General features: G+C 34.2%; 1 protein-coding gene, 1 long non-coding RNA gene and 1 pseudogene across 2 annotated transcripts; all 3 read right to left on the reverse strand.

Annotated features, from left to right (window-relative positions):
• Nucleotides 1–2,012: 2,012 nt before the first annotated feature.
• Nucleotides 2,013–3,765, reverse strand: LOC142555818 (transcription factor JUNGBRUNNEN 1-like; the record flags this gene model as incomplete). The annotated part of the gene is made up of 3 exons (XM_075666913.1): nucleotides 2,013–2,553; nucleotides 2,692–2,999; nucleotides 3,600–3,765. Coding segments are annotated over 3 exons (909 nt in total), but the record flags the coding sequence as incomplete, so codon positions are not given.
• Nucleotides 3,766–5,985: 2,220 nt separating this feature from the next.
• On the reverse strand, nucleotides 5,986–12,628 carry LOC142555820 (uncharacterized protein At4g15545-like; annotated as a pseudogene).
• LOC142556692 (uncharacterized) lies at nucleotides 9,936–10,924 on the reverse strand. The gene is made up of 3 exons (XR_012822670.1): nucleotides 10,846–10,924; nucleotides 10,217–10,509; nucleotides 9,936–10,026 (listed from the first exon to the last, which is right to left on the reverse strand). It is a non-coding gene; the product is annotated as an uncharacterized LOC142556692 (long non-coding RNA).
• Nucleotides 12,629–13,046: the final 418 nt, after the last annotated feature.

Genomic DNA, 13,046 nt, shown 5'->3' on the forward strand with positions numbered 1-13,046 from the left:
ACTTTTTTTTTTCAATTTTAGTTTTTCTTTTTAAATCGTAAGAGTGATGACATGGTACTGCTAGCAATGAGGAAAATATTTTTTCCCTAAAAAAAACACGAAGATAATAAATTAAAATTGAAATTATAATTTTCCCATAAATTTGTTAACACAATTTAAGTAAACTTGATAATTGAGGCGTCAACTTTGTAGTTGTAACTTAAAAATCAGTCCTGGATATCTAGGCAAAAACTTGTGTGAGACGGTCTCACGAGTCGTATTTTGTGATACAAATCTCTTATTTGGGTCATCCATGCATGAAAATGTATTACTTTTTATGCAAATAATTTTACTTTTTATTGTAAATATCGGTAGGTTGACACGTTTCACAGATAAAGATTCGTGAGACCGTCTCACAAAAGACCTACTCGTATATCTATATGCTAAAAATTTAATAATAAGGTAAAAATTATTATTTTTATAAGCAAATCAAAGATAAACTTTTAGATTTTTTTTAATATACTATTTTTTAAACAAATTAGTTTTAGTATGAAACTCTTAAGATCCCGAAAATCGTTTATTTGTGGTTTGATTCGGAGTCATCCATCATAGAGATTCTAGAACATTGAAATTTTCCGGTATTACACCAACAATTGATCAAAATATTTAAAATTTAAAAATTAACGTATTAAAATAAAACTTTGAAAATTTAGTCTATCAAAATCAAACATTGAATAATTTAGTGAAAAAAATTTATTTTCTTTTTTGATGTATATGTAAATTTAAAGATAAAATAAATATTATATTATGGATGGAACATATTATGAATATATAATTTCAGTAATTTAAAATACGCCAACAATTATTTGATACAGGTCAAAAGGCTCAAACGGTATTAAAATCGGGGACCTTGAAGCTTCAATTTCCTGGCAATCAGTCTACTGAAATTAAATATAATTTATTCTGAATATAACTGCATAGCACACCCATTTAATATAATGGAGTAATTAATAATCACCCATTTATACCATTGTGTTTGTTTTATTTCATCCAATTTAATTTAATTTAATTTGGGGAGACATTCTTCTATTTATTTTATAAAACAGAGAAAGTGTGACTATAGTAATGTACGTTAACTTTTTTGGATTTTAATTGTATAACTTTTTAAAGGTTTAATTTTCATCCAGTAATTTGATTTTTTTATTTAAATTCATTAAATTCACCAAATATTGATTTTTTTGTTCAAATGTTCTCCTATGCGATATCAATTCATGTGGTCAGAATAAATTAGACATATACTAAAATATATAAGGAAAAACACAATGAGTTTTTTTCTCTAACTGTGAAACAGTGGGTGCTGTTTTGTTTTTTCCTTAATAGATTTTAATGTGTGTATATAACATATATTTTAATCTCGTCACATAAGAGTGCAATGATATTAAATAAGCAATATCCAACGAGTTTAATAGTTTTCCATAAAAAATTTATAAAATGAAAAGTCTAATTTATTAAATATAAACCAAGCTTTGACCAAATTATATGAATAAAATCTTAAACATCCTTTTTTTTGTATGAAACAATAAAATCCGTGAAAAATCCTTGGATGTTAGCGTAAAAAACCCCTAAAGCGTGAAATTTTTTCAAGATTTTATGAAATCTAGTTAATATTTCTTCAATAGATTTTATGAATGCATGCTAACATGTCAAAATAAAATGATTATTTCCCTTTAATTTTGAGCATGATGGGAGGGATTTAATATTAAAAAATAAGATGAGATGAGATACTATATGACGCGTATTTATAGGAGTCGGGGAGTATTTGACACTTATCTTTATTGCATAAATATCTGTAAGACCGTCTCACACAAATTTTTTTTTTTTCACATAGGCAACTGCTAAGTAAAGGAGAGGTGAAAGCAAACCACCTATTTGTAACGTACTTTTCAATGCTAAATTTTGAGAATGACTAGCGTGCACATACCCAAAGGCCTTGTTTCAAAACATATATCGCCAATAGAGAAAGATAATTCGATTAATGATGAGTTCTGTTAGTATACATCACATAATTCTCCCTTCATGACAAAGGGACCGTAGATATAACGTACACACAACGTAGCAGAGGATCATAAAAAAACAATTCTAAAAACAAAACGGATTAGTATAATCACCGCCGACCGGAGCAAATGGGTCGACCAGGGATCGAATATCCTCCCAATCTTCGTACCTTAACAGCTCATCAATGCCAACACAGGACACAGAGCTTGCAAATGATGAAGCAGCAGCGGTACCTGGAGGGGTCAAGTGGCCTAAAAACTGTTGGTTTGCAGCGTCATCGACATGAGAGAAATCGGGTTTCTGCTGCTCGTTTCGCCCTAGATTTGGTGCACCGAAACAAAAGTAATTCATTGGCCCGTTTTGGTTCGATGACTCCACACTGCAAGTTTTGGAATTGGATTCGTCGACTTGATTGATATAAGTTACACTCGTTTTTGCAGACATTTCTCTCAAAGATGTGGCGGATGGTTTCCTGTTTGAAGCATTTCTTTTTAGTATTCGGCAAAGGGTCCAAACTTCCTGCCGACCAAACCCGATATACTTATGTTAATAATATCATAAATAATGATCGACGGAATTAAAATTATCAATTTTAAACAACAAATAAGACCTTTAATACTTTATCAGTACAGTACTATACTTGTATTAATTTCTTACTGTTTCTTGATCAATTCTTTCAGTATCCAGATTGTTTTTGGTGGTTTTGTTATGGCTTGAAGATGGCGGAAGACGGAACTCGTGCATCATCCAATCGGTTTTAGTGCCTTTTCCGGCGCATCCACGGTAGAATACGAGGGATTTCTTCAGCCCAATGAAGTCACCTATGGAGGAGTATACAGGTTTATCAATACCCGTGGCTTTCCAGAAACCTGACCGCGTCACTCTATTGGGTCGGACACTGTTCTTGTATTTTCTTCCTCTTTTGCAGAAGTAATACCATTCATTATCCCCACCAGTGTTGGATTCTGAATTCCAAGGACAAATATGAAAAATATATATATTGAAAAAAGAGATGTTTTCATGCATCGTTCTCACTCATCAGTTTCAAGACCCATGTTGGACTCATAATTTTAAGACAAACATCACATGTTATTTGGTTTGTTTCGAACTAAAGCCTTCAATATTAGCCTGATAGTAAACATGGGATCAACGAGATAATGAAGCAGGAAACTTGTAACGTCGGAAAAATATACACATCCATCCAAATATGAAGACGGAACGGAACGGGCGACGGAAGAATATATTTTCTTGGACTCAGACACAGTTCAAAATTGGACTTAGTTGTTTGTTAAGTTTTGAGTTTCATATATCATGAGCTCCATGTTTCAACTATATGGCTCGAATTCACAAACACTTTTGATACATTCTACACAAACAAACACACTTGTTTGAGCTTCACATACAATTAACTCAAATGTTATTTGAGTATTCTTTGGAAGCCTACGAGGTGACTCGATTCCTTTGTTTTCTAATTATATTAAACCTAAGTCAAGAAAATCAATGATCTTATAATATGATATATGAATCATGTAATCAATGAACACAAGTCAAAACACCACACATACTTGGAAGATCCCATGGATCATACTTGTAGATGTCTGCCTGCTTGATAAGATCTATACTTAGCCGCTTCTTCTCCACTTTTCGACGAAGATAAAACCCTACTAGCTCTTCATCAGTAGGATAAAACCGTAAACCCTGGAAGCGGAGCACAATCGTCTTCTTCCATAATTAGCACCTATACTAACTATATTGTCAAGATCAGGTACTGATCATATTATCAGTCTGCCCTTGAAATTACGTAGAAAGAAAAATAAAATGGAAGGTTCTTTGCGATGTGATATATAGACAAAATTAAAGGTGATGCTGAGGGTTTGAAGAGTGGCCTGTTCTGCATAGTAATTTTTGATTTGTTTATTTGGTCAAGTCCATAGAATGGACTTAGGCCATAAGTCTGAGAATTTTGAACTTGAAGGAGTCATCGGTCTTCCATCGCTCAATCAATCTTCTGGTTAATTAAGCTAATTTCATTAATTAAAGGGCAACTAAACTAATCTCTATCTATTAAAATTAGAATTGAAAGTAAGGAAACGAATTGGGTTTGAGTAATTAAATTCGTATATTAATTTTATAAACACATTAAATAATTAAGCCGGTGATTATTCTTTGAAGTTGCATGATCGGTCCAACAAATTAATATCACAATTGAAAATTAAGTTGGTATTTTCCGGCATTAATCTTAAACTACAAATAAATGATTGATTAGTTATGAAAAGTATTACTTAATTTTTCTTAAAATATTGATCAGTTAATTTGAGGAAAGTGGAAGAGAATGGTGATCGAGTATTTGAGCTATATATTTCGGGTCAATTATATCAAATATTCCCCACAAGTAATATGATAATAACTATTAACAAAAATAGTATACAAGTAAATAAACAATGACAAAAACTTGTGTGAGACGATCTCACGGGTCGTATTTTGTGAGACGGATATCTTATTTGAGTAATCCATGAAAAAATATTACTTTTTACGTTAAAAGTATTATTTTTTATTGTAAATATCGATAAAATTGATTCGTCTCACTGATAAATAAACAATTAAAAATATCTTACCTCCCACCTGTAAAAAGAAATTAAACCAATAAAGCGTCTGTTAATATTTAGGGACGAAAAGTCAATACAGGAACAACAGAATTGACTTGGCCCTCCTTGGAAAAGAATCTCTTTCCTCTTGTTGGCGAAGTCAGACAGATAGATTAAGTTCCAGATAACAAGTAATCATTCTTTTCTTTTTGATCGAATGATCTATTTTATCTTTATCACCGGAGAGAAAAGTATATTTTTTCGCTTTCATTTATTTATTATATTTTAATATTAAATTTTCAAATAATTCCAATACAATATTTTTCCTCCTTAAATTTCAAAAATATATTATGCATCTAATTAATTATTCTTTTTTTTTTGGGTAATAAGAACCCGCGTCACTATCCATAAATGTGCAATAGATAATTTTCGGGCTAAAAGAAGTAACATACAAACATAATAATCTATGTTATATCAAGAGTATTTCTCTCTTCATTTCAATGCAATTAGATAATGTCTCATACATTTTTTTTGAAAATTCACGTATATGTTGATAATCAAAAACTAATAGTCTAATATATGACTAAATCATCGAAAAAGAAATACTTCAAGTATAATTTAAAATAATCTCATACGGACCATGTCAATCAGATAACATCATTAAATAAACTATTTATGATAAACTCGTTTAAAAAGACATTGATTATAAAAAATTAAGCATGAACAACGTTTAATTTAATTTAATTATTCTTATTGATTATATGATTAGACTATAAAGATTATTTTTAAATATTATTTAATTAAAAATATTATGAACTAATGATATTATATGATTAGTTATTCTGATTATATGAGTAGATATAGTTTTTAAAAAAATTATCAACGTTATTTTGCTAACTTGTCTCAAATAATATAAAAGTATATCATATGTAATTAGAAGCTTACAATATATGCAAAATATGAGTAAAATATGTAATTAGAAGCTTACAAAATAAATAATTTCAAAATTACTAGAAATTATAATAAAGGATAAAAAATTTATTTTCATATTTTGTAATCCATATTTTTTTATAATCGAGTTTATTAAAATAATTAGTTTTTATTTTAAAATAATATAGGACACATTTTCTAATTAAACTTGAAATAATTTCAAATTATATCACGTGATTTTAAGTCAAGATTGATGAGAATTTTGGTCACAAATATATATACAATTACAAAAACATAACAAACTAAAGTTAACCATTTTGTGAATAATTTTCCACCCCATCCTTATCATATATTTTCAATTCCACAACTGCTTTAACATAATTCTTTAATGATCAAAGTATCAGAAAATTAGACCTTTTCTCATGAACTCGAGCCATAAAGTTAACAGAGATATTTTTTAAAAAAACAATAAGATGTTCTTACATCACAACGTTATTATTCAGCTGATCAGACTATCAGCTGATAAATGGTGCTTTCCGACATATATTCTACGCCACAAAGAATTTAAAAGCAATTACCCAGTATAAGCAACCAAGAGAGCTTGTACCTGGGCTAAGGCTTTGCTTTGATTAATATCCCATGCCATGTCTCCTGGGCAAAAATGATTCAAAATTTTTGCGTGTTGCGACTAAGCAATTCTTGAAATGATACATAGAGATCTTTGTTATCGGTCCCTAAAATCTCCTCTGCCTTTCTCAGAGTCTCCTGATTGTAGGAAAAACAACGGGTAAGAGAACATTTTGAACACTAACTGTTCTATGAAAAACAACTGACAGAAACTAAAATTCTAAAATATGATACACGGGTATCATAAAGGGACTTGGCAATACCTCTCTAGATTGTCTTTGTGCATTCAATTCCTTAATGTTCGTCAGAAACGCGCTGAACTGCTCCAACGAAAGATGACTCCTGCATTTGACAATTCAACAAATCCTTGAAAGATCAAGAGACTAGGCAGAGTTATTTCTTTGATATTTCTGACTTTTGTGGAGTTTCTTTCTTTGATATGGCTTATAAAAGTTTGGATTTCTTACTAGTTCTAAACACATTTCGGTTAAAAATGAAATGTTACTCACCTGGCTTGACGAAAGAACTCTTTTCCGTCAATTCTAGGAGTACGAGCTACAAGGTTTATTTACACGAGAAAGTAAAAAAATTAAGATATAGATATGACAGGTATGTATAACACATTTTTGTCTAACCGATCAAAAATACTAATTACGCATCTTCATCTCCAAGTGCTATAGATAAAAAAATTCCAAAAAGTATCGTAGACCTGAGACTGGGCGCCCACGAGGAGGAGAGTTGGCTGCTGAGGATTGCTGGCTTGATGGAAACCAAGCAGAAAGAGAACCTCGTCCATCATACTGCAGCATAAGAGAGTTAGTGCCAGATGTCTTCTGAGGAGAGCCAACGGCTGAATACTTTCTTGGTGACACACTAGCAGATATCATATTTGGAGTTCCAGAAGGAGTAAGTCTGGGCGATACATAGCGTGTCATTGAAAAACTTTGTACACCTTGCTTAGAGACTGCCAATAAAATAATAGATAAAACCATTACTTACACTAGAGCCTTGGAAGCAGTTTTGCAGATGTTGAACAACGCATAAAACAAGATTTTGGTTCAATACCATCATGATTTATGTTAGAATTGTCTGTAGACCCGGAAAAAGTGTGATATTTTCGGTAGCCATTTGCCCCCTCATCTACATTTAAAACAACAGGTAACACCAAATCATCACATGTAGATGAAAGAACATAGGCAAAGATACAACTTCTAATTGCACAATACACACATAATACATGGGCAAAACTTTAAATTACCATTTGTGGAATGATTCTTAGGGACAGCTAGGTCATAAGTGACGATATCAACAGTTTCAGTCTGCTGCGATGAAGGTAACTAAAGATTTTATATTCACAGCCAGCAGAAATCAGAGAGGTGACTAATCCACATAAAGTTTAGTATTCTTACAGGTCTGTTTTCATCATTCAACGATTGCATCAATTGTTTCTTGAATGTCTCCAGCTGTCGAAAGAACAGTTGAATAGTTTGTCAATTGTACTCCTATAAACTGAAAGATAATGAGGCTAGCATCTAATAATCAAACAGCGTTAATAGCAATGAAACACCAATAACCAGAATATAACATAATTAACAAAAAGTCAGCTGATGTTTGTAGGCATCAAGTAAAATCTGAAATTGGAAGTTCTCAAAAATCATCAAATCTCTGCGGAAAAAATTTTGTGCTTCCAATTCCAATAACCAATTTCGAGTCACCATTCATAACATTGGATTGCACTTTGTTTACCTAGTACATACCATACAGCCATGAACGGGATGATCATATTACCTAATTCATTTTCAAATTAAAAAAAAAATTGATAATCTCTATGGCTTCTGTGCATCATTAATATCCTAAAACATTTCTTCAAACACTAAATTACGAACTCAAAGATCAACTATTCAACTGTTATTGACCAGCAAAAAACGACCAAAGGCAACACCTCTCAACCGAAAAAAGCCAGTAATTTTTCTTAAAATATAACTTTCGCACATATAGAAGTTGCCTCTTTTTTAGTTCTTTCCGCTGCCACCGAAGGGGCCTCTCAATGTCATTCAAACATCAAAGATTCCAACTCTTCCTCAACCAATGTTTGATGATATGGTAAAAATCTTATCATATCATTAATTATATTTTAGAGATATCACAAAATATTGCATTGATATGCACAAATCTAGTTGTCATATATTACAAAATTTCATATCATCTAAGACTCTACACCTATAAATAAAGGACTCCTAACCCTAATCAAGGTACGCTTTCATGTAAAATTATTTACGCTAGTATTGTATTTTTCTAAAAGATTATACTGACTTGAGCGTCGGACTGGCTCGGTTTGATTCGGTATATTGAAGAATTGGTTCGTGATCATCGATTCAAGGTATTTTTATGAATTCGCATTTTTTGAGTGCATCAATGACACCGTCTGTGGGAACATCTGAACTAAGACGTGAGAATCTACACATATCCGAGACCAGTATTGACATAATCCCCGTAGTCGTACCTTCGCCTACATCTCGTACAAGTTGCCGCCTCAACCACTATGTTTCACCACTCTAAAGAAGCTAGAAATCCCATCTAAAAAACAAATAGAAACAAAAGCCAATCTGCTATTTTCCCAAACACCGGTGGTCCTATATACCACATGGTTCACCACCGGTCACGACACGTAAAAAAAAATAAATAAATAAATAATTCGGCCAGGGAGACGGAGGACGGTCATGTCTAAGGGCGATTTTGTGGGTCGTATGAGATATCTTCTGCACAATATTCAGGGTGCGTTATGAAGTCGATTTTTGTTTTGGGAATGGTATGTAACACCGATGCTACCGCCTAGGCCGATCTGCTTGAATCCGGAGAGTGCACAATTCCGAGCCCTTGTGTATGTAGTCGGCTTCTGAAAATGACATTAATCTGCAATGGGGAATGGATACTGATGTTGGTCCGAGTGATGGAAGACGAGTATAGAGGGAACACTTCCGAAATATTGCTAGATGAATTGCATCTGGGTTCGTTCGTTTCTCTTCTCATAAGGAACTAGGAAACCACTCTAATGATGCGGCGAGAAGACAGATTCCGCTCAGAATCAGATAGTGTAATAGATTATGGCCTATTCTTTTTTCAACCGCCATGCAAATCATTAAGGACCTAGAACAAAAAATAAAGAAGGGTAGCGCGTTACCTCGATTGATAAAAGGAATCTGCAGAACTAACATAGATCAATCACATTGCTCGAAGCGGTTCCGGATGTGTTGTCGCTTAAGATCTGTTGGTGTCTTTGTGACCATCGGCCAATGGACAGTCCTTTTGTTGAATCTCTCGTGCCACCTTGCAAACGACTGCAAAAAGGTTCGGATTCTGCGATTCTGCCGCAATTCAGCTACGATTTGAAGAATAAGCATCGTTGGAAATTTCTGCAACACCGCGGCACCTCAGTAAGTCCAACTCTGCTTGGCAAAATTACAGAAGCCCGACCTTGCTCGGCACCTCAGTAAGCCGACCTTGCTCGGCACCTCAGTAAGTCCAATTCTGCTTGGCAATTACATAAGCCTGACTTTGCTCGGCATCTCAGTAAGCCCGATTTTTCTCGGCACCTCAGTAAGCCGACCTTGCTCGGCACCTCAATAAGTCCAACTCTGCTTGCCAATTACAGAAGCCCGACCTTGCTCGGCACCTCAATAAGCCCGACTTTGCTCGGCACCTCAGTAAGTCCAACTCTGCTTGGCAATTACAGAAGCCCGACCTTGCTCGGCACCTCAGTAAGCCCGATTTTGCTCGGCACCTCAGTAAGCTCGACCTTGCTCGGCACCTCAGTAAGTCCAACTCTGCTTGGCAATTACAGAAGCCCGACCTTGCTCGGCACCTCAGTAAGCCCGACCTTGCTCGGCACCTCAGTAAGTCCAACTCTGATTGGCAATTACAGAAGCCCGACCTTGCTCGGCACCTCAGTAAGTCCAACTCTGCTTGGCAATTACATAAGCTCGACTTTGCTCGGCACCTCAGTAAGCCCGACTTTGCTTTGGCAAACAGACAAGTCTGACCTCGTGTTCGTCATTCAGTAACTCCAAATATGCTTGGAAAACATATAAGCTTGACCTCGCGCTCGACAGCAGTAATTTGATTCTTAGTTCATTGCTTTTTATTTGAGCTCGGTTTTCAGCAGACTATTATCTATAGCTCTTTATTTGAGCTCGGTTTTCAGCATGATCTTATCTATTGCTCTTTATTTGAGCTCGATTTTCAGCAAACTATTATCTATAGCTCTTTATTTGAGCTCGATTTTCAGCAGACTATTATCTATAGCTCTTTATTTGAGCTCGATTTTCGGGAAAATCTTATCTATAGCTCTTCATTTGATCTCGGTTTTCAACAAGATCTTATCTATAGCTCTTTATTTGAGCTTCGTTTTCAGCAGACTATTATCTATAACTCTTTATTTGAGCTCAGTTTTCAGCATGATCTTATCTATAACTCTTTATTTAAGCTCGATTTTGAGCAGACTATTATCTATAACTCTTTATTTGAGCTCGGTATTCAGCAGGATATTATCTATAACTCTTTATTTGATCTCGGTATTCAGCAGGATATTATCTATAGCTCTTTATTTGAGCTCGGTTTTCAGTAGACTATGATCTATAGCTCTTTATTTGAGCTCAAATTTCAGGAAGACCTTATCTATAGCTCTTCATTTGAGCTCGGTTTTCAACAGGATCTTATTTATAGCTCATCATTTTAGCTCGGTTATTAGCAGGATATTCTTTATGGCTCTTCATCTGAACTCGATTTTCAGCAGTCGATATATCTCGAACTTCTTATTTATGCTGGTCTCGACATCTTGACCTGACTTCTTATTGAGGAGTATAGCCACTCTTGGCTCTTTTGACTCTCTAGCGACTCGAGAGGAAAAATCATTTGACTATCTATTCAATATCAGATGACTACATTGGCCGCTTAATTTGGCTCATCTCAGAAAGCACACTCTACAACAAACGCTCAAAGGACACTATTACATGCAACGAGAATATTATCTTACATACTCTAAAATATAATTCATCCATTTAACGTTTCTCCATCATTTCACTCGTCGTCACTTTTTTGCGGGGGTACTATTGATGATATGGTAAAAATCTTATCATATCATTAATTATATTTTTGAAATATCACAAAATATTGCATTGATATGCACAAATCTAGTTGCCATATATTACAAAATTCCATATCATCTAAGACTCTACACCTATAAATAAAGGACTCCTAACCCTAATCAAGGTACGCTTTCATGTAAAATTATTTACGCTAGCCTTGTATTTTTCTAAAAGATTATACTGACTTGAGCGTAGGAATGGCTTCGCCTTCGGGCGAAGTCATCTCATCTGTTTTCTTTGATACACAGTTATATTTTTGGAGCGGTTTGATTTGGTATATTGAAGAATTGGTTCGTGATCAACGATGCAAGGTATTTTTATGAATGCGCATTTTTTGAGCGCATCAATGTTAGATGTATAATTATTATCGATCCAGGTCTTGTGAGTTGAGACTTTATAACAAAGTAGTATTTCTTGGTATCACTACAAGGGGTTCACGAGCTCAAAAACCAGTTCACACTTCACAATAGCCTTTACGTGGGCATTAATCCTAAATCTATATTCTCTCATTTCTGACTCGTAGTTAAAGAGATTTAATTAATATAAATGATTGTTGGCTAAACCATTGCCTTCCTTATATGGGAAAATGGCTTTGAAAAATGAGATGAAGTGAAAATACTATTTCTGCTTAAGAAAATTACAAGTACACTTGACAAGAATTACCTTAGCCAAGTCTCGACCCAGCTTCTTCGCTGTCAGTGCCAAGGAATCCCTCTCCTTTAATAGCTTAATCTGCGAATCAACAACCAATTCAGAAAGTAAAACAATAAATTTAAACCAAAATTTGCTTGAAACGGAAGTTAACATTATCCTCGCGCGTGATTTTCAATCGCAAATCAGCTTCCTCGTAGGTCCGTCTGTAGCTCAGACACCTTGTCTTCCAGCTCCACAATCCGCCGGTCTTTCTCTTGCAGTTTCTTCTGAAGCCGACCCGCCTCCGTCTCCAGCTTTGAGACTCGCGAGGCGATCGCCATGGACGTGATCTTACGTGCCAGATCCAGCTGTTCGTAGGGGTCCGCCGGAATCACCGACAATATATCGTCGGGTAAATTGAGGTCCGGGCCCGCCCTGCTGCCATCACTTCCGCCTTGCGCCATCAAAGAAATTCGTACAAAGGAACTCTAATTGGCAAAATCTGAAACTTTCAGAAAAATTAAGAGGATTATGACGATGTCGGAGAACAGAAACGGAGGAACCCAAAAATAAAATTTATATTTATTTGTCGAGTTTGGTGAGAGACGCAATATATATTACGAAGGGCATTTGTTTTGAAAATATTTAGGTTTCCCTCCTCGACGGAACAAGCTGTCTTTTTCTTGATGATGCCACTGCTCCATGTGTGAGTTTATTATATATATATATATATATATATATATATATAAAATAGCAAAAACTTGTATGAGACGATCTCATGGATCGTATTTTGTGATACGGATTTCTTATTTGGGTTATCTATGAAAAAATATTAATTTTTATACTAAGAGTATTACTTTTTATTGTGAATATCGGTAGGGTTGACCCGTCCCACGGATAAAGATTCGTGAGACTATGTCACAAAAAGACCTACTCATATATAATTTATTATTTTTTTCATAAATCAAATAAATCATTATATAATTTAATATTTAAATAGCAAATTAGTTTTCCAGATTTTTTAAGGAAAAAGGTGGAATTGAAATGGAAGTCGTAACATTACACTTTACATGGTGTGGTTAATGAAATAAGG

The sequence above is a fragment of the Primulina tabacum genome, chromosome 9 (assembly GCF_025594145.1).
Source record: "Primulina tabacum isolate GXHZ01 chromosome 9, ASM2559414v2, whole genome shotgun sequence".
NCBI classification, from domain to species: Eukaryota; Viridiplantae; Streptophyta; class Magnoliopsida; order Lamiales; family Gesneriaceae; genus Primulina; species Primulina tabacum.